The 25469-nt window shown below is 35.2% G+C and overlaps 1 protein-coding gene across 1 annotated transcript in view; it reads right to left on the bottom strand.

The window, feature by feature from the left end:
- Positions 1–23999, bottom strand: part of THEMIS (thymocyte selection associated) — a 167775-nt gene extending 143776 nt beyond the window's left edge. Inside the window, exon 1 of the mRNA XM_082474663.1 lies at positions 11638–23999. Within this exon, the coding sequence (XP_082330789.1) occupies positions 11638–11728 (91 nt within the window). The 5' untranslated portion in view covers positions 11729–23999. The remainder of the gene's footprint in view (positions 1–11637) is intronic.
- Between the last annotated feature and the right edge of the window lie 1470 nt (positions 24000–25469).

Here is a 25469-nt window from a genome sequence, read left to right as displayed (position 1 = left end):
TGTCCTTGTTGTGACACATCATCACTAGGAGAATTAAGCACTATCCATGTATCTTCACTGGGAGAGGATAACTGGCAGTTCGTGCCTGTTTTCTCATACACCTTGCCGTATATGCCTTTTTCCTTTGCTGGCTTTAGTTTCTATTCGTTCCCTGTGATAAACCGTAACTCTGAGTATAACAGGTTTTCTGAGTTCTGTATTTCTAGAAAATCAACAAGACTGGGAGTGATCTGGTAGGCCCCCAACACAAAATAGGAGGAAATTTTTGTGACTTTGGGTTAGGTAACATGATAACAAAAGTATGAGCCCTAAAAAAATTGATAAATGGGCTTCTAAATTTAAAATCTTTTTGTTTCAAAAGATAACATTATGAAAGTGTAAAGACAAGCCACAGAAGGGAAGAAAATATTTTTGATTATATATCTGGAAATATTTGCAAATCAAATATCCAGAATACAGAAATAAGTCTTATAGCTCAATAACAAGAGGACAAAGATTGGCAAAAAATTTGAAGAGACATTTTATCTCAAAAAAGACAAATAAATTGCTAATAAGCACAGGAAAAAATGTTCAACATCACCTGTCATTAAGGAAATGAAATTAAAACTACAATGAGATACCTTTGGCTATAATACAAAAGACAGTACCAAGTTTTGGTAAGGATTTGGAGAAATTGGAATCCAAATACATTGTAAATGGCAACGTAAAATGGTACATTATTCATGTTATCTTCAAAAGGGAAATAATACAAATGACCTTTAACTGGTGTTGGATAAACAAAATGTGGTATATCCATACATAAAATACTATTTAGCAACAAAAACACACCAGAATACTAATATATGCTCCAACATAGATGAACCTTAAAAACATTAAGCTAAGTAAAAGAAGTTAGTTTCAAAAGACTACACACTGTGTGATTTATTTTATATGAAATGTCCAGGAAAGGCAAATTTATAGATAGAAAGCAGAGCAGTGGTTGCCTGGGGCTGGAAATGTAAGCAATAATGATTGGCAAATAGATCAAGGGACTTCTTTGAGGTGATGGAAATAGTCTAAAATTGGTGGTGGTTGCACAACTCTATAAATTTACTAAAAATCATTGAATTGAACACCTATAATGGATGAATTTTATGGCTTAAAAAATTATACATCAATTAAGCTATAAGAAAAATCTAATGGGAAAGGATAAAAAATAAACAATAAATAATACCTACATGATATATAAGAAGAAGATAGTGTTTTGGTTCCAAAAAAATGAAGAATATAATAATGAGGATAGGGAATATAGCGAAGGAGGAACAGAAAATTTGCAGTATTAAATAGGGTGGTCAGGTAAGTCTCATAGAGAAAGGAGTTAGCCAAGTTGACATCTGGTTGAAGAGCTTGCCAACCCAAGGGAAGAGTGTGAGCAAAGCTTTAGGGCTGGAGCATATCCTCAAGTTTGAGGAACAGTGAGGAGGTCAGTGTGGCAAGAAGGAGAAGATTAGTAAACAATAAACTCAGAGAAATAATGGGAGTAAGGAGAGAAAAATAAAAGGCCTTATTACCCATTATAAGGTCCTTATTTTAAGAAAAAATGGGAGAGCCATAGGAGGTTCTTTAACAGAGGAATGGCATAATCTGGCATACCACTTAAAAGCATGACTCTGAATGCTATGAGAATAGACTTCAGGAGTGAAAGAGAAGTAGGGAGACAAATTAGGTGGCGATTTTGATAATCCTGGCAATAAGTTATGATGATTTGAACCAAGGGGGAAGATGGAGGTTGCAGTGCGAGTGGTGATATTCTGGATAAAGCATGGGGGGAAAACTGGCATCAATTTTTCTCCTTTTAAAAGTTAATTCATACTTTTATAAAAATTAGAAGATAATACATCAAAATGTTAATCATGTTTCTCTCTATTTGATGAAGTTATTGAATATTTGTGCTTCTACTTTGTGCAACTTTCTAGCCATGTGCACGTATTATTTCTATAGAGAAAAATAGAATTTTTTTCAATATCCAGTTCATTGAACAAGATCATAATGCAAACAAGCTTTGTTTTTGCAAAAATTTTAAGTCAACACCAAACTGGTTACATATATGAAGTAAATAGTGTTAGATGGTAATGTTAGCAATATGCAGAATAGTCAGAGAAGCAACAGATATTTCCTGAATACAGAGCGGCGAACTCACCTTTCCATAAACATGCGCTAACATTATTACCAACTAACTTTCCTGGCATTATAGGACTCTCTCCAGAATGTCTAATGTCTAATTTGTTTAACTGATAGTAAGTGCAGTTCCAGTCATAATAAATATAACTTGTATCAGTAAGGAAATTTTGTTATGCTGAGATAACGAACAACCTCAAATTCTCAGAGATTTAAGTAACAAAGGTATATTTCTCATTCCATTACATGTCCAGTTCAAGTGGGTGAGGGCAGGGTCTCTAATAATTATAGTTACTTAGGGACCCAGACTGTTGAAGGCTCCATTTTGACATGATCTACCAGGATGAAATATGTTAAATTATGAACTAGTTCTTAAAGCATCAGTCCAAAATGATACACCTTATTTCTGCTCTCATTACATTGGCCAATGCAAGTCCTATGGCCACAAAAGTATAGGGAAGTCCAATTCTATGATGTACTTGAAAGAAAGAGAAAAATCTATGATGATTATTTTTACAAGATGTGAGATAAGAGAAGAAAATATTAGACCTTCAATTCATACTCATTTTTACATAAACAAAATTAACCTATACTAATATTTAATACAAAGGTTTTCTAAAATTTAATTTTAAACTCCATTAGTGTTTAATAATAAAGAAATCTTAATTTATTCCTACATCAGATGGTCACATGACACGTATAGTCCACAATATATTGAGACAGATTGGGAATTCCAAAAAAATGAGAGTTAAAAGTATTGTCCTAATTCATTCATATACTTGCAATACCTCCATATAATGGATTTTACATGTGTCAAGTAAAGTTGTTTTAAGAATTACTATAATCTAATTTCAATTCGCATAAAATAGACAATAACTTTGTAAGATGCCTACAAAGACATTTGAGAATTGAAAATTGCAGACCCTATCAAGAAGATGGCAGAATGACACTTCTATTCCTAGTACAAACTTGTCATTAGCTACATACAATTGCTGTCTAAAGAAACTGCCAAAACCAGATTTATAAAGAAGGTTACTTCACATATGGATTGATGGCCACCAACATTAATGATAAATCTTCCCTAAGCATATATTTTATATGGTGTATATATGCTGTATACTGGACCTTTATAAGATATCTTTAAGAGCTATTATTTACAAGTACTGAAATAAATACATTAGAGCTATGTCTTTGAATCACTCTATCACGATATTAAATCAACATTTTTACAAGTATTGAAGTATTCAGTAATGGAAATGTTTAATATTTTCAATAATGTTCAATAATAGTTAATATGTTATAACAAAGTTAACTTTTGTGAGAGAAAATGGGTTTTATTATTAATAAAAATTTAAATTACATTTAAATTTTAAATTTTTAAATTTAAATGTTTATGTTTAAAATAATGTTTATTTAATGTTTAAAGTACTATTAATTTTATATTTACTTTATCCTCTTACAATTTTAATTATTTTGTATGCCTTAGAATGACCATAAATATCAATAAAGAAACTGATATTTTAAGGTTTATATTATAAATAAAAATAAATTATATATAATTTATTTTTTCCACCAAAACTCTCTCTCCCCAGATCTTCATAACTTTGTCAAATGCACAAACCTAATCATTTAGGTCAAAGTCCTCCCATGAATCCTTTAGTCTTCCCCTTCCTCACACCTCATATCAAATCCATTAGCAAGTCCTGACATTTCTACCTCCAAAGCATATACTAAATTGGTCATTTCTCTTCCAGCTGAATGAAGGCACCATGATCTCTCTTCTGGATTATTACATGGTCCTAATGTGTCTCAACCCACTTTTGCCCCACTAACACCAGAGCAGCCAATGATTCTCCTAAAAAGGTGATCAGGTCCTGTCAATCTCTTGCTGCAAACTGGTCATTAGCACTGATAAAATCTAAACTCCTTGAAATGCTCTTGCCCACTCCTTAAACCTCTTCTCATAAGATTTCCTCTCTGCTTTCTTCTGTATGTTCAAGGTACAGGGATATTTTTCTCTTCCTCAGACTAAGCCCCTTTTGGTCCCCAAATGTTTGCACTAGCTGTTCACTCTTTGAAACACTCATCTCCCGGATATTTTCTTGTCTGATTCCTTCTAAACATTCAGGTCTCTGCTACTAAATCAGCTCTTTAGAGTGGCCTTCCCTGATCATTTTATCTTAGAGGTCTCCACCTGCTTCCCCAGCCCCACTCTGTACTAAATTATGTGTTCCATGGCCTTTAAGGCCTACAAAATTTGTACATCCCCACGTCCTCAGCCTCATCTCCCACTACACTTCCCTTCAATTGCTCTGCTTTATCCTCACTGTCTCCTCTTTGTTTCTTAATTAGATGAAGAAATCTGTTATGTGGTTTGCACTTGCTCTGTCCTCAGCAGAAATGTTCTTCCAGAAATGTGCAAGGCTCATTTGCTTAGTTTATTCTGGCCTCTGCTCAAATTTCATCTCATCAGAGATATCTGCCCTGATCACCCTATCAAAAGATCATCTCTTCCCCTCTGCTTTGCTTTACTCTCTACCTATTTAGATCTTCATGGTACTTGTGTATATTTTAAACCTGTGGGTTGTTTGTCATTTGTTCCAGCCACTGGAACATAAGCTCCAATAGGGCAGCAGCTTACCCCATCCCCTCCATGATTCTAGCCTTTTGAATAATGCTTGATAATGTGTTATTGTAATGTATATAAGCTAGTCCATGCTGAGGCTCACTTGATGTTTGTCTATAAAACATGCTGCTATGATCATTGTAATATAATCATTTTTGCTTTTTGTAATTATATTTTAAGTTAATTTCTAGAGGGCAGATGTTTATGAACATGTTATATGTGGATGCTTATTGCCCAGTTGAGACCTAAAAAGTCTGTAACCGTTTACACACCCACCGCCTGTGCCTCCCCTCATTTCTGCACATTCACACCTACATTGGGTTTTGTGGATCTTTTTAATATCTGTGACCTAAGAAATGATTGAGTGATTTATTGCTTTATTTGCATTTTATTGTTAGTAAATTTGAAAATTTTTATATGATTCTGGCATGTAAGCTGCCTTTTATATCTTTCTCCCGTTTAAAAATTTTATATTCATGTTTGTCTATTGTTATTTAATAAATTCTTTATACACTGAGGATATTTACAGTCTATCTGCTATATATATTGTGAATATTTTCCCAGTTTGTAGTTTGTCTTTCATCCACATTTGTGTAAGTTTTTTCAAGAAGGAAGTTTTCTATTTCATAAATTCAATGTTTTCATTTTTTAGAGTCCCTAGTTTAATATTCTTCTGTGGCTTCTTTGAGCATTTTTATTGTTAATATTTTAACTTTTAATATTTTTCCTCCATTTTAACTTATGTTGGGATATGCAGCAATAGGGGAATTCAAATTAGTTTTACTTTTTAGAAATGGTTGATCAGTTTTCCTCATAATATGCCAATATTATGGTAATCACAATAATAATAGTTAAGATTTACTGCAAGATTTCTATTAGTCAGCCATTTTGCTAACTATTTTATATACAATAGCTCAATTGATCTTCACATCAAAAAAAAACTTCACATCAATTTTCAAGGTTATGATGAAGCTTTCTTTTTTCTTAAGAGAGGGACAAAACAAATGTTGAATGTTGTAAGTTGACCATGAAATCATCTCTCATGTGTAAACAGTCAGAAGGCCAAGTCCTGAGTTTATAGCACACAGATCTATGCCTTATCTCATGAGGTAGGGCAATTCAATAAGTGCCTGAGCAACATGCTATTGAGTGTATCATGCTGCCTATTATCATTGTTGTTGTAAACTGGGAGTATTCAATCCAGTACCACAGAACCTTACATGACTTCATGTCACCTTCCTCAAGTTCCTTCAAACCTCCATTCCCCAAAAATCTCCTGTCATGGAGTCATCACCACAGCACAGGTGAAACCTGGTTCCCCTGCCTGCACCAACACGAGAAGCATGAAGAGGAGGAAGAATATGTTTCCTTGCACTTAAAACAAGAGACACCAAAAAAATGGAAATAAATGCTTAGAAAAAAATATTCCAAAAGAAAACTGGAGTAGCAATATGATTATCAAACAAAATAGGACTTAATAAAAAGCTATATAGGGAAAAGGATGATAATAATAGAGTTGAGGATATAACCCTCATAGCATAAGTGCATGCAACAACTAAACCTCAAAAATATGATGGAACAAAAGATAGAAAGAAATTAGGAGTGAACTAGAAAAATGAACTGCTGAAGGACTATTTCACATAACCCTCTCAGAAAATGACAGGTAAAGCAGAAGAAAAATAAGCAGTGAGAGCAAGATCTGAACAAAACAATTAAAAACAAGCTATTTGGTATATATAGAGAGATAGTGTACTAAACAACAAAACATGCTTTTTTGAGCTCATATGAAATATTTCCAAAATAGGACATGTTTCATGTCATAAAGGAAGCCTGAATCAATTTCAAAGGAACAATAATATAATACAGACTATTGTTCTCTAACAATATACAAGAGAATTAGTAATTAAAAGCAAAGAACAGCTAAAGGAAATTTTATATTATCAGTAAATAAAATAAATAGCCATTGGATTTAAAAGGAAAAAGTGTTCTTAGAACTGAGTAAGAGTGAAAATACTACATGGCAAAATTTATGGGAAACAAAGAAATATTTAGAGAAAAATACAGGTTTAAGCACACTTATCAAGAAGCAAGAAACGTTTTTAAAATGACTGTGAATTAAACTAGGAAGCTAGAAAAGGAGCAAGAGAGCAAACAGAGGACGCAAGAAAATAATGAAGATCAAGTCAGAAATCAATGAGAGAAGCAAAACAACAGAGAATTTTAACAAAACCAAATTCTGATTTCCCTCCAAAAAATTACATGTCCAGTAGTTCTTACAGAATTCTACCAAATTAAAGGAAGAGTTTAAAGCCCATTTCGTTTTTTTGCAAATACCTCAGAAAATAGAAAACAACAAAATCTATGTAGCTCATTTTAGAAAGCTAGTGTTATCTTGAATCTAAAATAGTAGATGAGTCTATTAGCTCATTTCAATTACGATCAAATGCAAATATCTTAAATATAATATCAAATTCCTACACTGTATTTCAAATGTATATACGTATAATATGAAAGGATCCTTCAATTTGAAAAGTCTTTAAAGGTAATTTACATTAGCAGACTAAAGAAACCAAACCACGTTATTATCTTAGTCAATAATACAGTATTAAGTTCAATACCTATTTATTATGAAAATACCTAGAAAGCAAGGAATAGATAGGAACTTGCTTAATTTAGTGATAGTTAAAGACCAGTTCTAGAGCATTACACTTAATGGAGGAATTTTAGACGCATTTTCTTTATGATTCAGAATTCCCATTATTTAACACAGTACTGGAGGCCCTGGACTATACTATGAAGGTAAGAAAAAACAGACAGTTGTTGAACATAGTAGGGAAGAGACACAACTCGATATTTTCTAATGACATCAATATCTGTTTAGGAAAACCAGAGAAATAAAAAAGATAAACTATGAGAATTAATGAGAGTTCATCAGTACTGCTAATAATATTCACCTGCATTTTTCCATTTCAGTGGTAACCAGTGAGAACAGAGGAAATACGATATCTGTCAATATAGCAATATAGTATGTGTACGTGTCTGCACTCTAGGAACTAGCTTAGAATACACAAGATCTCTATGGAGACATTTTTTTAAACTTCTAATACATAATCCAAAAAATGAGCTTTTTGTTTGTTTGTTTGTTTTAATGAGAGATAAACTATGCTCATGGATGGGAAGACCTTACTGTTTAAAAAACTGAAGTCATAATTAAAAACATGTCTACTTTAGAAATCCCAGCTCAGAATGGCTTCATTTGGAATTCTACTAAATATTTAAATAAAAAATGACATCTAATTTATATAATATCTTTAGAAGGAGAGAAAAAGACTTAACCCAAGAAGTTCTATAATTTCAACATAACACAAAAACCTTGGTAGGATGTTATAAGAAATAAAAATTATAAGCCAATTTCATACCCTAAAAGAAATACAAAAGTTCTTTAAAACTAATAAACTGAATTCAGTAATATATCACCAAATCGATCTTATTCCACAAATAAATGGCTTAACATTCAAAAAAAATCAATGTAAAAAATCATATTATCACCACAAAAGTTATAGAAAAATATTTGATAAATTAAACATACATTCATGACTTCTTTAAAAACTGGTAGAAAACTAGAAACTTCTTTAAACTAAAACAAACATTATATTTAATGATAAATTATTAAAACTTTCTCTCTATGGTTGTGAGTGACACAAGGAGGTCCTTTATCATTACTCTTATTCAATATCATACTAGAAGCACTAGCTATTACTTCAACTGAAGGAAAATAAAGTACAATCATTGGAAAGAAGAAATAAGATTCAATCAATATACAGAGAAAACTTAAATGTGTATATAACAAATCTAAAATAATCTAAAGATATATTCTTAGAATTCAACAAACACAACAAAGAAAAAATGAAAACTTCAAAAGATACCACTTATAATGGAATTTTAAAAATCAAATAACTAAGAATACATCTGAAATAGAAATGTAAGAACTCCACAAATAAAAATTATAGAATGTTATTGACAGAAGCGAAAAGAGATCTATTCATATAACTAGACAGATATACAAGGCTCGTGGATCAGAAGACTTCATTTAAAATGATGTGAATTCTCTCTAAACCAATGCACTGCTAATAATAAATGGGAGAACCAATTTTACAGTAGTAGTTCTCAAACTTGGCTGCATTTTTAATCATAAGGGAGATTTTTTAAAAACCCAGTGCTTTATCAGTATGCCTTATCACTTACATAATTAAATCCTTGTCTTTTGAGGAGACAGCCAGGCTCTGAAAGTTGCTAAGAAAGTAAATCTTAGACGTTCCCATCACAAGAAAAAAATTGTAATTACATGTGGTAACAAATGTTAACTAGACTTACTGTGGTGATCATTTTGCTATACATACAAATATTGAATCATTATTTTGTACACCTGAAACTAATACAATGTTATATCTAAATTAAATCTCAATTATTTTAAAAAGACTGATAATATCAAGTGTTGTCAAAAATATGGGTTAATTAGAGCTCTCATATTCTGCTGGTAGGAATGTAAAGTGGTATAACTATTAGTACTTAGGAAACTTGTTTTCCATTAACTACCCAGGCTGAACGTATTCACACTGTGTCATGTGGCAATTCCACTCATTTATACACCCAATTGAATGCTATACACATGTGAACACACATGTACAAGAATGTTCATGACAACATTACTGTTGACATCTCCAACTGGAAATAATCCAAATGTCCATCAGTAGTGGAATAGATAAATAGTGATATATTCATCCAATGGAATATTATACACACTGGAATAAATAAGCTATATAGAAGAGCATGGATTAATTTTACAAAGATAATGTTGAACAGATATGCCAAACATAAAAAGATACATATTATAATTTTCCATTAATATAAAGTTCATAAATGGGCAAAATTCATGATAATGGTTACTTTTGGGGAGGAACGTGGATAATGATTGAGAAAGGGTATAAGATGGAACTTCCAGAATACTTGTAATTTTCTATTTCTTGACCACGATGGTGGTTACATGAATGTACTTAATTTGTGAAAATTCATCAAGGTGTATGCTTCTTTCTCTTAATTGAGGTATAACATAATAGTAAAGTATTAAAAGATAAAGATAGTCTGAACACATGGAGAGACTATGTTCTTTTGTAAGACTTAGTGTAAAACTCAATTCTTCCCAAGTTAATCTATAAAATCAATATAATCCAATACAAATTCCAGTTGGATTTTTAAAGTAATCAGTTGATTTATTTAAAGACATGTTTGAAAGGTCTATGAATAGCTACATCAACTTAGAATAAAGGAGTAAAAACAAGAGATTGGTTTATACATGAACTATTATTCCAGAGCCATAGTTACAAAAATAATGCTTCAACACAATTGAGAAAACACAGACTAAAGAAACAGAAGAGATATTTCAGAGACAGACCAACCCAGATGTGAGCATAATTTTAAGACAGCAACACAAACCAAAGGGGAAAGGATAACTAGCTTAGTAAATGGTGCTGGGAAATTGTGGTTACTATACGGAAAAAAGCTAAAACTGGATTCCTCTGCCCTTCATGGCATAGTTTAAAAATTAAATGTGAAATATAAAACTGTAAAGTTGATATAAAATAACAGGAAAATATCTTTGTAAACCGAGCATGAAGAACTTTCTTACGAGAAACCTCAAAAGCACAAAAAAATGAGACCAAAAAAAATGACTTGGGGCCAGCTTAAGAACAAAGATACATTTCATGATATTATATATATGGAAAAATATGGTCTGATTCAAAATAATCAATTTACAAATGAATTAAACAAAACGGTCTATATAAAACTGAAGGCTGCCTGCACCAATTCATTGCCTACAGGTGTGTGTATGTGTGCTTTTGTGTGTGTGTGTGTGTGTGTGTGTGTGTGTGTGTGTGTGTGTGTGTGTATGAACTGGGTCTGACATTTGTCAAGCTTTGTTTTATTTCATAATATAATACCTAAAAAATTATTTTGTCTATAAAAGGAAAAGATTTGCCTACCAAAAATTCTTCATCTTCCCAGTAGTTTTTCTGTATTTGATTCTACTACTGACTCAATTCTACGACTCTTGGAAACAAAAATGCATTTTTGCCCAGAAAATGACTCTGCCTTACATGTATTCAAACCACTGCTTAAATATTCTAGGGTATGTGTTGTATGTGTTGTAGGTCTTAATGCTCTTTTACTGAATTAATACAGTAAGTTACACCAAAGCACACTAACTTATTCAATAATCTTAGTTGAACTCTGACTTTAGAACTCTGCCATAGATTCTTTAAAAATTATCTTGTAATTAGTAAACATTAACTTCTATACCTTCAAATAAGAATGCCATTATTTCAGAAATTGGAAGTTAGGCCACTACAGAAAGAGTGAGAGAAGCGCTGATACAAGCAACTTTTAGAAGTGATTAAGAGTTTGGTGACGTTTTCTTTCTAAATGCTGTGCTTTTAATAGTTGCTTTTTTTAAAACTATATTTTATATTCTAGAAACACAGATATGGAAAACTTAACTTTTCACTCGAGTTACAACCAATTTCAAAGAAAAGGCAGAAATAATTCATCATTCGTGTTGAACTATTTGAAGGCCAAGAAGCTTCACTCAATTCCTAGTCCCTACCCACCCCCAGAGTCCTATCTCGTTTCTCCCTTCTCCAACACTATTGGGTCTCTACCATTCCTCAGTTAATTACTTTCTCTGATGACCACCTTTCCTCTAACAGAATTCATATATTCTGTTAAAAATTACCCTAAAATTCCCAAGAGTATATACCTCATGAGCACTTTCTAGCCAGAGATAGGAAGGTGCTTACCTTCAAAATAGAAGCCTGACTGAATTTCTAGGACCCTGGGGAGGGTCCTGAGGTCAAGAGAGTGGATGAATTCTTCCAGCGACAATGCCATTGCTTTGGCTTGGGTCTTGTGCAGACCTGGTACTTACAGAAGCTTTTGGCTTCTGGGTGTCACTTGTCTGCAAGTGTAGTCTCACCTCATCATTCCTTTCTCAGGCAGGAATGTCACACTGGAGCCTGACTTGGGTGGAGTAGCTCTGTGTGGGGAGGGCAGTAAGGAGGCAGGGGATAAAAGGTGTTACAGCTCTTTTTAGTTCTCATTGTGGCTTCATTTCCTTCTAACACTGAAGTAGAACAGGATGGGGGTGTGGTGAGCATATCTGAACAGACACTGCCAAAAAAGCGAGAATTGACAAGTAGCTCTCTTTGTCTGTCGCTGGTCCAGGTGTGCATCTCAAGCAGGGGCTAGGATGTTTGAGGTCACAGTTGCTTGTGGCTTGTCAACCAGGAAAGAACAGAAATTCAGGACTGAAGTCTAATCTTAAAAAGGGCACCATATTAATTCTTTATCTCTTTACTTCACTTCTAAAGTTTGGCTCTGTGCTTTATTTGCATACTCTCAGTGCTTTTATATTAAATTTGGTTACAAAAGTGCTTTGTGTCAGCTCTTTTCAGAAATCTGATACTCTGAAGAGAGAGGATCGAAGCCACTTTTTATTCTTCCACATTAAAACTGAATATTAAAGGAGAGTGGGGGAGGAGTGTACTATGCAAAGTGATACAGTAAATTAATATTAATTTTCTAATCGCCGCACTATAGTGAAAGTATCTAAATCCGTTATTAGGAAACCTGAATTTCCTGGGTTTAGCTCTGCTTTTGACTTACAGGTGACATCAGCCTGTCTTCTCTGTCCCTCATTTGTCTCATTTATTTAATGGAGAAAAAGTTAGAGTCAAATAAATTGTACAATTTCTTCCAAGGCCAAAATTCTACAATTCTGATCATGAGGTCCAAATTTGCAGTGGGGAGGGGTGAGGATGACCAAAGTCAAAGGAAGAAAGAGAAGCCTCATAAAAGTAAATCTCTTAAAAATATTCCACTCTCTAGTCTTTGTATTTAAATAAGACAATATTTTAGAGCTAGAGTATACAGCTCAAGGTGGTATTTTTTAAGTCTCTTTAAGGGTGACTAAAAGAACACTGGTTGGTATAAATACAGTGAAAGAAGCTAAGAAGCTGCATATTCTCCCTATAAATTGGACTCCAGGCTCCCTGTCTAGAAACTGTTTTAGCCTTAGGCTGCAAAGAGCATAGCCAGATAGAGAGGGTCAGAGCACATCCCAGCTCCACTTTCACGTACATATCTAAGAAAATAAAAAGCACTGCCTTATTTTGATATAGAGCTTATAAAACTCTTTCAGTTCTTAAAATCATATTTGATACTTGCAATAGTCTGCCTGGCTTCATTTCTTTCTTTACAAAACTAAAATTTATAAGGCCACATCAATAGTTTATTCACCAGTAGCTTCTACTTCCTCATTTGCAACTTTTTTGCTCAAAAACCTCCTAAACTTGATCAGTCTGCCTTCTGCACCCCTTCTCCCAAGCTTAGGCCCTTCAATCGACTACAAAAATTGTTTACAGCCTAACTGTATCTCACATGGTTGAATATATGAAAAGAGCTGCTATGGACTGCTCCTTTAAAATCGTACATCTGTTAGAACTGGTACCACAGCAAATTTCATTTGATATCTAAACCAAACTGGACTTCACTTGATTTTTTAAATATTTTCCCACATCAACTTTCTATCTTACTAGTCAAAGAAGCTATTTCAAAATATTACCAATCTTTTACAATTGTCTTTGCTACTCCTGCTTTTGCTCTTTCAACAAATGATCTTCCCTTTCTGTTACATTCTGCTTCTTTCTTTCTCTCAATCTTAGTTAACGACACTACAATTCTCTCACTTTCTCAAGCCAGAAGGCTGCATCATGGGAGATGCCATATCCAGCCTCCAAATCCCTCAAGCACTATAGGTGGCAATAATCAATAACACTCACTTTGTTCTTGCTCTGTATCTCCACTATTACTACTTTAGTTCGGATCATAATCACTTCTGACACTGTAGGCAAAGAAATCCTGACATGAACAGCCAAGATGAAATTGACAAATAAGAATAATAAGAGTACCTGAACAACAAAGTAGTAAAATCAATTATTAAAGTTTAATAACCGAAACAGCAGATTACAGGTATAATAATAGTCTGATCAATGAGAATTCAGAAATAAAGCAAGGCATTGCCAACTAAAGATGGTCCCTCACCACCCAGTTTTACAAGAACTGAGTCATTAGCCACTGCAGTTGTTGGTCTTCAACACATCCTGAAAGGAGTTCAGGACGGAGATCAGGAATGAGGCAGTCGGTGCTGCGGGAAAACTGGCAGAACAGGCCTTCAGATAGTTAGGTATTCTCAGGAGAAAATTTTAAGAACTCACTGTCTTGCATCTTCCCATTCATAGAAAAGTACTAAAATCATTAACTGAAATATCTGTTCCTCATGACTAGCAGCAATCTTCCACTGAGCTGTGTGCTTGATTGCACGTACGCCTTCTCCAGAATTACATATATGCTGACCTCCCACCCCATCCCTTCTGAGAAGTTCCTCAGAGCTATCTGAGAGGCTGTCTCCTGTGCTATAGTCCTCAATAAGTCCTCAAATAAAACTGAAACTCACAGCTCTCACGTTTTGCATTTTTACTTCAATCAACAGTATAGGTAATAATTTACTATATGAAAAAGATGAAATTTCAAAGCAGTAGGGAAAAATATTTCATGCAACAAATAGTGGTTAAATAATTTTTAAAATAAGTTTCCCAAAATTCTATGCAACAAAATTAAATTTATATCAATTGAAAAATTAAATTTAAGTAAAAATAAACCAAAGGAAAAAATAGAAAAATATCTGGAGAAGTAAGGAAAGAACTATTTCTTAGCATCAATGGAAGTCTTAAAGGAAAAAACTAATAAATTTGACAACAGACATATGAAATACTTCTATAAATTAAAAATGAGCTTTAACAAAACAGAAAAAATACTTTCAATAAAAAATGTCCTGGATCTATAAAGATCACTTATTATTCACACAAAATAAAAATATTTAAGGACTTCTGCTTCTGGCTATGAGCTTGGATTTGACCAACTCTTCCACCAAGGACAACTTGAGAAGTGGATAATTTTTTTAAACCTGTTTTAAAGAACAAGAGAGCCATCAGGGCAGTCAGGACTTGAGAGTCAAGATCTTGAAAGGCAGGGAAACACAAAGTGAGGGGAATCCAATATTCTACACTTCTTTTCCCCTCAAGGCATTTGTGGATTAGTAGTTGGCACCAAGAGAGAAGCTGAGAAGCAAAGCAAAAAGTGGTAGTAAAGAGATTAGTTCAAGATGGTGGAGGAGAAGGACGTGCACTCACTCCCTCTTGTGAGAGCACCAGAATCACAACTGACTGCTAAACAATCATCAACAAGAAGACAGACACTGGAACTCACCAAAAAAGATACCTCACATCCAAAGAGAAAAGAGAAGTGAAGTGAAGGTTCTGAGCCCCACATCAGGCTTCCCAACCTGGGGGTCCAGCAACAGGAGGAGGAATTTCCAGAGAATCAGTCTTTGAAGGCTAGCGGTATTTGATTGCAGGACTTTGACAGGACTGGGGGAAACAGAGAATCCACTCTTGGAGGGCACACACAAAGTAGTGTGTGCATCAAGACCCAGGAGGAAGGAGCACTGACTCCATAGGAGACTGAACCAGACCTACCTGCTACTGTTGGAGGGTCTCCTGCAGAGATGGGGGTGGCTGTGGCTCACCACGGGGACAAGGAAACTGGCAGCAGAAGTTCTGGGAAGTACTCCTTGGCATGAGCCCTCCCAGAGTCCACCATTAGCCCCACCAAAGAGCCTGAGCCTCCAGGGCTGGGTCGCCTCGGGCCAAACAACCAACAGGGAGGGAACTCGGCCCCACCCATCAGCAGACAAGCAGATTAAAGTTTTACTGAGCTCTGCCCACCAGAGGAACACCCAGCTCTACCCACCACCAGTCCCTCCCATCAGGAAGCTTGCACAAGCCTCTTAGATAGCCTCATCCACCAGAGGGCAGACAGCAGAAACAAGAAGAACTCCAATCCTGCAGGCTGTGGAATGAAAACCACATTCACAGAAAGATAGACAAAATGAAAAGGCATAGGACTATGGACTAGATGAAGAAACAAGATCAAACCCCAGAAAAACAACTAAATGAAGTGGAGATAGGCAAACTTCCAGAAAAAGAATTCAGAATAATGACAGTGAAGATGATCCAGGACCTCGGAAAAAGAATGGAGGCAAAGATTGAGAAGATGCAAGAAATGTTTAACAAAGGCATAGAAGAATTAAAGAGCAAATACCTAGAAGAATTAAAGAACAAACAAACAGAGATGAACAAAACAATAACTGAAATGAAAAATACACTACAAGGAATCAATAGCAGAATAACTGAAGCAGAAGAAAGGATAAGTGACCTGGAAGACAGAATGGTGGAAATCACTGCCATGGAACAGAATAAAGAAAAAAGAATGAAAAGAAATGAAGACAATCTCAACCTCTGGGACAACATTAAACCTACCAACATTTGCATTATAGTGGTCCCAGAAGGAGAAGAGAGAGAGAAAGAACCTGAGAAAACATTGGAAGAGATTATAGTCAAAAACTCCCCTAACAAGGGAAAGGAAATTGCCACCCAAGTCCAGGAAGCACAGACAGTCCCAGGCAGGATAAACCCAAGGAGAAACACACCAAGACACATAGTAATCAAATTGACAAAAATTAAAGACAGAGAAAAATTATTAAAAGCAGCAAGGGAAAAACAACAAATAACATACAAGGGCACTCCCAGAAGGTTAACAGATGATTTCTCAGCAGAAACTCTACAAGCCAGAAGGCAGTGGCACAATATATTTAAAGCGATGAAAGGGAAGAACCTACAACCAAGATCACTCTACCCAGCAAGGATCTCATTCAGATTTGATGGAGAAATCAAAAGCTCTACAGACAAGCAAAAGCTAAGAAAATTCAGCACCACCAAACCAGCTCTACAACAAATGCTACAGGAACTTCTCTAAGTGGGAAACACACAAGAAGAAAAGGACCTACAAAAACAAACCCAAAACAGTTAAGAAAATGGTAATAGGAACATACATATCATTAATTATCTTAAATGTGAATGGATTAAATGCTCCAACCAAAAGACACAGGCTCGCTGAATGGATACAAAAACAAGACCCATATATATGCTTTCTACGAGAGACCCACTTCAGACCTAGGGACACATACAGACTGAAAGTGAGGGGAGGAAAAAGATTTTCCAGGCAAATGGAAATCAAAAGAAACCTGGAATAGCAATACTCATATCAGATAAAATAGACTTTAAAATAAAGAATGTTACAAGAGACAAGGAAGGAAACTATATAATGACCAAGGGATCAATCCAAGAAGAAGATATAACAATTATAAATATATATGCACCAACATAGGAGCACCTCAATACATAAGGCAAATGCGAACCGCTGTAAAAGAGGAAATCGACAGTAATACACTAATAGTAGGTGACTTTTACACCTCACTTACACCAATGGACAGATCATCCAGACAGAAAATTAATAAGGAAACACAAGCTTTAGATGACACAATAGATCAGATAGCTTTAATTGATATTTACAGGACATTCCATCAGAAAACAGCAGATTACACTTCTTTCTTAAGTGCACATGGATCGTTCTCCAGGATAGATCACATCTTGGGTCACAAATCAAGCCTCGGTAAATTTAAGAAAACTGAAATCATATCAAGCATCTTTTCCAACCACAACAGTTTGAGATTAGAAATAAATTACAGGGAAAAAAACGTAAAAAACACAAACACATGGAGGTTAAACAATACGTTACTGAATAACCAATACATCACTAAAGAAATCAGGGGCTTCCCTGGTGGCGCAGTGGTTGAGAATCTGCCTGCCAATGCAGGAGACACGGGTTCGAGCCCTGGTCTGGGAAGATCCCACATGCCGCGGAGCAACTAGGCCCGTGAGCCACAACTGCTGAGCCTGCGTGTCTGGAGCCCGTGCTCCACACCAAGAGCGGCCGCGACAGTGAGAGGCCCGCGCACCACGATGAAGAGTGGCCCCCGCTCGCCACAACTAGAGAAAGCCCTCACACAGAAACGAAGATTCACAGGTGAATTCTATCCAACATTTAGAGAAGCGCTAACATCCATCCTCCTCAAACTCCTCCAAAAAATTGCAGAGGAAGGAACACTCCCAAACTCATTCCACAAGGCCACCATCACCCTGATACCAAAACCAAACAAAGATACTACAAATAAAGAAAGTTACAGACCAGTATCACTGATGAATATAGATGCAAGAATCCTCAACAAAATCCTAGCAAACAGAATCTAGCAACACATTAAAAGCACCATACACTATGATCAAGTGGGATTTATCCCAGAGATGCAAGGATTCTTCAATATACGCAAATCAATCAATGACTGATACACAATGGTGTATGTGATACAACATATTAACAAATTGAAGAATAAAAACCATACGATCATCTCAATCGATGCAGAAAAAGCTTTTGACAAAATTCAAAACCCATTTATGATTAAAAACTCTCCAGGGGCTTCCCTGGTGGCGCAGTGGTTGAGAATCTGCCTGCCAGTGCAGGGGACACGGGTTCGAGCCCTGGTCTGGGAGGATCCCACATGCCGCGGAGCAACTACGCCCGTGAGCCACAATTGCTGAGCCTGCGCGTCTGGAGCCTGTGCTCCGCAACGGGAGAGGCCGCGATGGTGAGAGGCCCGCGCACCGCGATGAAGGGTGGCCCCCACTTGCCACAGCAACAGAAAGCCCTCGCACAGAAACGAAGACCTAACACAGCCATAAATGAATGAATAAATAAATAAATGAATAAATTAAAAAAAAAAAAAAAGTATAAAAAAAAAAAAAAAAAAAAAAAAAAAACTCTCCAGAAAGTGGGCATAGAGGGAATCTACCTCAACATAATAAAGGCTATATAAGACAAACCCACAGCAAACATCATTCTCAATGGCGAAAAACTGAAAGCATTTCCTCTAAGATCCTGAATAAGACAAGGATGTCCACTCTCACCACTATTATTCAACATAGTTTTGGAAGTCCTAGCCACGACAATCAGAGAAGAAAAAGGAATACAAATTGGAAAAGAAGAAGTAAAACTCTCACTGTTTGCAGATGACATGATACTATACACAGAGAATCCTAAAGATGCCACCAGAAAACTACTAGAGCTAATCAATGAATTTGGTAAAGTTGCAGGATACAAAGTTAATGCACAGAAATCTCTTGCATTTCTATACACTAACAATGGAAGTTCAGAAAGAGAAATTAAGGAAACAATCCATTCACCATTGCAACAAAAAGAATAAAATACCTAGGAATAAACCTACCTAAGGAGGTAAAAAACCTGTTCTCAGAAAACTATAAGACACTGATGAAAGAATCAAAGATGGCACAAACAGATGGAAAGATACACCATGTTCTAGGATTGGAAAAATCAATATTGTGAAAATGACTATACTACCCAAAACAATCTACAGATTCAATGCAATCCCTACCAAATACCCAATGGCATTTTTTACGGAACTAGAACAAAAATCTTAAAATTTGTAGGGAGACACAAAAGACCCCGAACAGCCAAAGCAATCTTGAGGGAAGAAAACGGAGCTGGAGGAATCAGACTCCCTGACTTCACACTATACTACAAAGCTACAGTAATCAAGAAAATATGAATACCGACACAAAAACAGAAATACAGATCAATGGAACAGGATAGAAAGCCCAGGGTTAAACCTACGCACCTATGGTCAACTAATCTATGACAAAGGAGGCAAGGATATACAATGGAGAAAAGACAGTCTCTTCAATAAATGGTTCTGGGAAAACTGGACAGCTACATGTAAAAGAATGAAATTAGAACACTCCCTAACACCATACACAAAAATAAACTCAAAATGGATTAAGTACCTAAATGTAAGACCAGACACTATAAAACTCTTAGAGGAAAACATAGGAAGAACATTCTATGACATAAATCACAGAAACATCCTTTTTGACTACCTCTTAGAGTAATGGAAATAAAAACAAAAATAAACAAATGGGACCTAATGAAACTTAAAAGTTTTTGCACAGCAAAGGAAACTATAAACAAGACGAAAAGACAACACTCAGAATGGGAGAAAATATTTGCAATAGAATCAACGGACAAAGAATTAGCCTCCAAAACATATAAACAGTTCATGCAGCTCCATATTAAAAAAACAAACAACCCAATCAAAAAATGGGCAGAAGACCTAAATAGACATTTCTCCAAAGACATACAGATGGCCAAGAGGCACATGAAAAGCTGCTCAACATCACTAATTAATAGAGAAATACAAATCAAAACTACAATGAGGTATCACCTCATACCGGTTAGAATGGGCATCATCAGAAAATCTACAAAGAACAAATGCTGGAGAGGGTGTGGAGAAAGGGGAACCCTCTTGCACTGTTGGTGGGAATGTAAACTGATACAGCCACTATGGAGAAGAGTACAAAACTAAAAATAGAATTACCATATGATCCAGCAATCCCACTACTGGGCATATACCCAGAGAAGACCATAATTCAAAAAGGCACATGTACCCCGATGTTCATTGCAGCACTGTTTACAATAGCCAGGTCATGGAAGCAACCTAAATGCCCATCAACAGACGAATGGATAAAGAAGTTGTGGTACATATATACAATGGAATATTACTCAGCCATAAAAAGGAACAAAATTGGGTCATTTGCAGAGATGCAGATGGACCTAGAGACTGTCACACAGTGTGAAGTAAATCAGAAAGAAAAAAACAAATATCGTATATTAACTCATATATGCAGAATCTAGAAAAATAGTACAGCTGAACCAGTTTGCAAGGCAGAAATAGAGACACAGATGTAGAGAACAAATATATGGAGGGTGGGGTGGTGGTGGGATGAATTGGGAGATTCGGATTGACATATATACATTAATATGTATAAAATAAGTAACTAATAAGAACCTGCTGTACAAATAAATTAAATTAAATTTAAAAATAAAGTGATTATTGCTAGGTATGTCAAAAAAAGGGGGGGGGGTGTTGGTAAAGGAGGAAAGAAGCCGAGTTTAGTCTTTAGCAGCTGCACATAGCTAGGGAGACAATAATTGGAATTTGGGGCTAGCAAGGCAGCCAGGGAAACTCAGAGGTATGAGTGGTTCAGCACCACGTTTCCCCTTCAGGGTTTGGTCCGTTCAAAAGCAGCACAGGGTTGACTGTATGAGACAGCAGCTAGAAAGTTTCTTCTGTAAGAAGCTGAAGAATCCAGCAGTGCTTGTCAGAGTCTCATAGAGCTGGGAAGACAGGGCCTGCAGGGAGCGGCTCCAGTAAATGCCCTGTGTCTTCAGCAGGGGCCCCAGAAGACTGCTCCCTAAAAGACAGAGTTGACTATGAATAAAATAGGCCTCACAAAAATCGAAGCCCAGACTAAATTGAGATCAATCCCTGATTGGATTAAGGTAATCTGCCCATTTTAGCTGCCAGATAAAAGCTTCTTTAGGAGAAAAATAACCAGAACTCCAGAACTTCTAAATTTTTTAAAGATAACATCTAAGAGAAGGAAGGAAGGAAAGAAGGGAGAAAGGAAGAAAGAAAGAAAAGAGAGACTAAGCATGTCAGAAGACAGGACAAAGTAAAAAAAGAAGAGGCCATTAAAACAAACCCATCGGGGTCTCAGATATAGGAATTACTGGGTGTGCAATTTTAAATAATTTTTATTAACATGTTCAAAACTATAAGACAAGAAGGAGGAATTTCAGAAGAGAACCGCCATTCATAAAAACTATTCAATGAATATTCTAGAGTTGAAAAATACAATAATTGAAATTAAGAATTCAATAGTGATTTAACAGCAATGTGGACATATATTAGTAAGAGAAGATTGTTGAACTGGAAATAGGGGGAGTAGAAAATATCTACACTCTATCTACAGAGAGATAAAAATTAAGGGACCATTAAGAATAGGATATAAGGGATATTTCCACCATATTTAAAAGGTCCTTAAGTGCATGTAAATTGAGTCATAACATGAAAGGAGAAAGAGAATAGAGGGAGAAGCAATATTTCAAGAAATAGTGGTTGGAGAGTCTCCAAAGCTGAAAAAGACATCGATCTTTAGATTGAAGAATTGCCAAGAATACCAAAGAGGATAAATACAAAGAAAAATATACCGAGGAACAACATACTAAAACTTTTAAAAACCAAAGTCAAAGAGAATTTCTTAAATGCAATACGAGGGGAAAAAATCATCACCTTCAAAGAATTAACAGTAAGACTATAGCTGACTTATTTACAAAAACCAATAATGCCAGAACACATGGAATAGCATCATTAAAATGCTGAGAGAAAATGACTACCAATTTAAAATCCTACATCCAGAGAAAATGATCTACAAAAGTTAAAGCAAAACAAAGACATTTTCTGACAAAAACTAAAAAAATTTGTCTTCAGTAGACCTGCACTAAAACAAATTCTAAAGGGTGTTTTTCAGGTAAAATGAAAATAATCTCAGACTGAAAGTCAAAAATGCAAGAAGGAATGAAGAGGGTAAATACATGGGTTAACTAAATATTGACTGTACAAAACAATAATTTTAATGGTTTAAAAAATTTTAAATATATGCAAACTAGTTATAGTTCGCGTGTATATTGTAACATAGAACAATAATGCAAAAGAAAGAACTAGTAAATGAGTTTAAATATCCAAGTTTCTAGGCTTCTAGAGAAGTTGTAAAAGTAATAGTTAGCACTGGACTGAAATAAGGATGCATGTTATAATTTCTAGGAAAACCACTAAAATATAGTAAATGGAATAATAAAACTATTTTTTGATTAATCCAGAAAAAAGGCAAGGAAGGAAAGAAAAAGGACCCTAAAATAGTTGGCAGATAATAAGGTGGTAGAAATAAACTCAAATATATTCTTTTTTGAATTAATTTAAATTAAATTAATATACAAATATTAAATTAACAGTGAGTAATAAACTAATATTGGCAAATTGCATTTTGAAAATATATGTTGCTTTAAAAAGATATACTTTAATTGTAAGTACACAGAAAAGTCTAAAGGTAAAGGGATGGGAAAATCTATACCAAGAAAATATTAAGCAAAAGAAAGCTCAGGAAACTACATCAATGTCAGATAAAGTAGATTTAAAGACAAAAAGCATTATTAGACAGAAAGGGAACTTAATGAAAAACTGATCAACTCACAAGGAAGATGTCAGGTCTAAATCTGTAATGCACCCAATAACATAGCTTCAAAGTATCTAAAGAAAAATTAACCAAATTAAGACAAAGAATCCACCTTCACAGTAAGAAACATTTACATATATATTCAATAGCTGATGGAACCACCAAATATTTAACTCATGAAATCCACATTGCTGAGGGTGCAGAATATAGTCACTCACATATACTGAAAACTGATGTGATCTATCTTGAAATCCATTTGCTCTAGTAACTTATATTCAAAATAATTCGATCTAGTATAATCAGATATGCAAAAAAATTTATATCATTAATTGAAGTGCTTATTCTTTTTAATGGCCAAAAAAAGGCAAAAAAAACTTAAAGTACAAGAATGGGGAAGTACTTACATCAATTATCCACATGACTATACTATGCTGCCACTAAAAAAAATTTCAAGGAAAAAACTTATGAGAAAATACTAACAATATAATGCTAAAAATTGAGGATAGAGGAGAAGCAGCATAAAAAAAAACATAGAGTAGGTAACAAATTTTATATTCTAATGTGTGAGAGTGTGTGTTTTTAGAAGAAAAAATTTTAAAGATTAAAAGTCAATGAACTACTAAGGTGTTTTTTTCTCTTGAACAAATAAAGATTACTTTCTTTTTAAATTCTGTGGTTTCTAGCACCTTTTTTGCACTGTTTACACCCAAGCCACCTATTACCCTGTTCCTCTTTATTATATCCTGCGGACATTTTTTATTCCTTACCTTACCTTCATATTCACAATTATGGCCTTTTCCTTGAAATATCCTTTTTTTGGCTTTCCTCATTTTTCATTCTATTTTTCTACCTGCCACTTCTTGGTCTTTTTTACAGCCTCCTTTCTGTCTGCTTTTTAAATATTGTAGTGTTTTCACTCACAACATTTGTCTTGGGTATTCAAATGCAAATTTTATCTTAAAAGTAATGTAAAAGGTAATATAAAGCACTGAAAGGTCTGAGTTCAAATATTGTAGTGTTGGGCTTCCCTGGTGGCGCAGTGGTTGAGAATCTGCCTGCCAATGCAGGTGACACGGGTTCAAGCCCTGGTCTGGGAAGATCCCACATGCCGCGGAGCAACTAGGCCCGTGAGCCACAATTACTGAGCCTGCGCGTCTGGAGCCTGTGCTCCGCAACAAGAGAGGACGGGATAGTGAGAGGCCGCCGGCGCACCGCGATGAAGAGTGGCCCCCGCTTGCCGCAACTAGAGAAAAGCCCTCGTACAGAAACGAAGACCCAACACAGCCATAAATAAATAAATAAATAAATAAATAATTTTAAAAAAATATTGTAGTGTTTTCACTCACAACATTTGTCTTGGGTATTCAAATGCAAATTTTATCTTAAAAGTAATGTAAAAGGTAATATAAAGCACTGAAAGGTCTGAGTTCAAGAAAACAAGGCTGTTGCATCTCCAGCTTTTTCAAATTTTTCAAGAAAAATTTAAGATGGTGTTTTTCTTGTTAACTTACCTTTATATGTTTGCAACTAATACTCATTTTAAAAAATGATGGCCACATTATTACTTTTATGTGGAATTACCTGATCTCTACTAAATGTGTGTAACTTATTCTCAGAAAAGGGAATGCTAGCCAAAAATAAATATGACTGTAAGAAGTGGAATTACTTATTACAAAGGGTTTTGTAATCAAATTACAAAAGGGTTTCCCATTATGATCTTTGATCCTTTGATCTGAACTGGTATGGTGATGGCTTCTAAATCTGTGTCTCTGGCCTCAGACTCTTTTCTGAGATCCAGATCTACATAAAACCTTTTGGATATTTTTCAAACCTTAAATTCAACATGCCCCAAATTGAATGTTTCATTCCTCTTGCTGTCCCCACTCCCAACCTCCCCACCCTCCATACACACACAAACACCACCCTCCATCCCACTTTCCAAGCCAGAATCCTGGGTCTTATTAGTGACACTTTCCTCTCTGCCATCTGCTCTACCAAATGATCACTGAGGGAACCCAGGTCTACTGCTGGGACATTTCTCAAATCTTCTACCTCTCCCCAAGCCTACTGTGCCTATGTAATGAAGGCCACCACCATCTCCTGCCAATATTAGGGAAAAAGCTCTTAGACTATCAAATTTTTAGAGCCTCCTTCCTCACTGTTAAGCCTGAGTAATCATTCTAAAGTATGAATCTTACCAAGTAATTCCCCTTATTAAAACTCTTCAGCATTTTATTCTTCAGTGGTTATTATCTGAAGTCTCTCCCTTGCAATAAATAAATTACAAGTGACAGGAACTCAACTCAAACAGCCTGCTCCACAGGACTTGTGGCCAAATTGACCCCTTTATAGACGAAGCATCCTGTGCATGAAATTTGGTCCTTTCTTTTAGGAAAAGAGGGAACAAATACTTGTGACTGAAAGGTTTTGTTCTCAAGTAAGCCTCATCAAATGTCTAATGGCATTTCTCT

The sequence above is a fragment of the Balaenoptera physalus genome, assembly GCF_965194825.1.
Source record: "Balaenoptera physalus genome assembly, chromosome: 9".
Lineage (NCBI taxonomy): Eukaryota > Metazoa > Chordata > Mammalia > Artiodactyla > Balaenopteridae > Balaenoptera > Balaenoptera physalus.
This window is presented reverse-complemented; position numbering and strand designations above follow the sequence as displayed.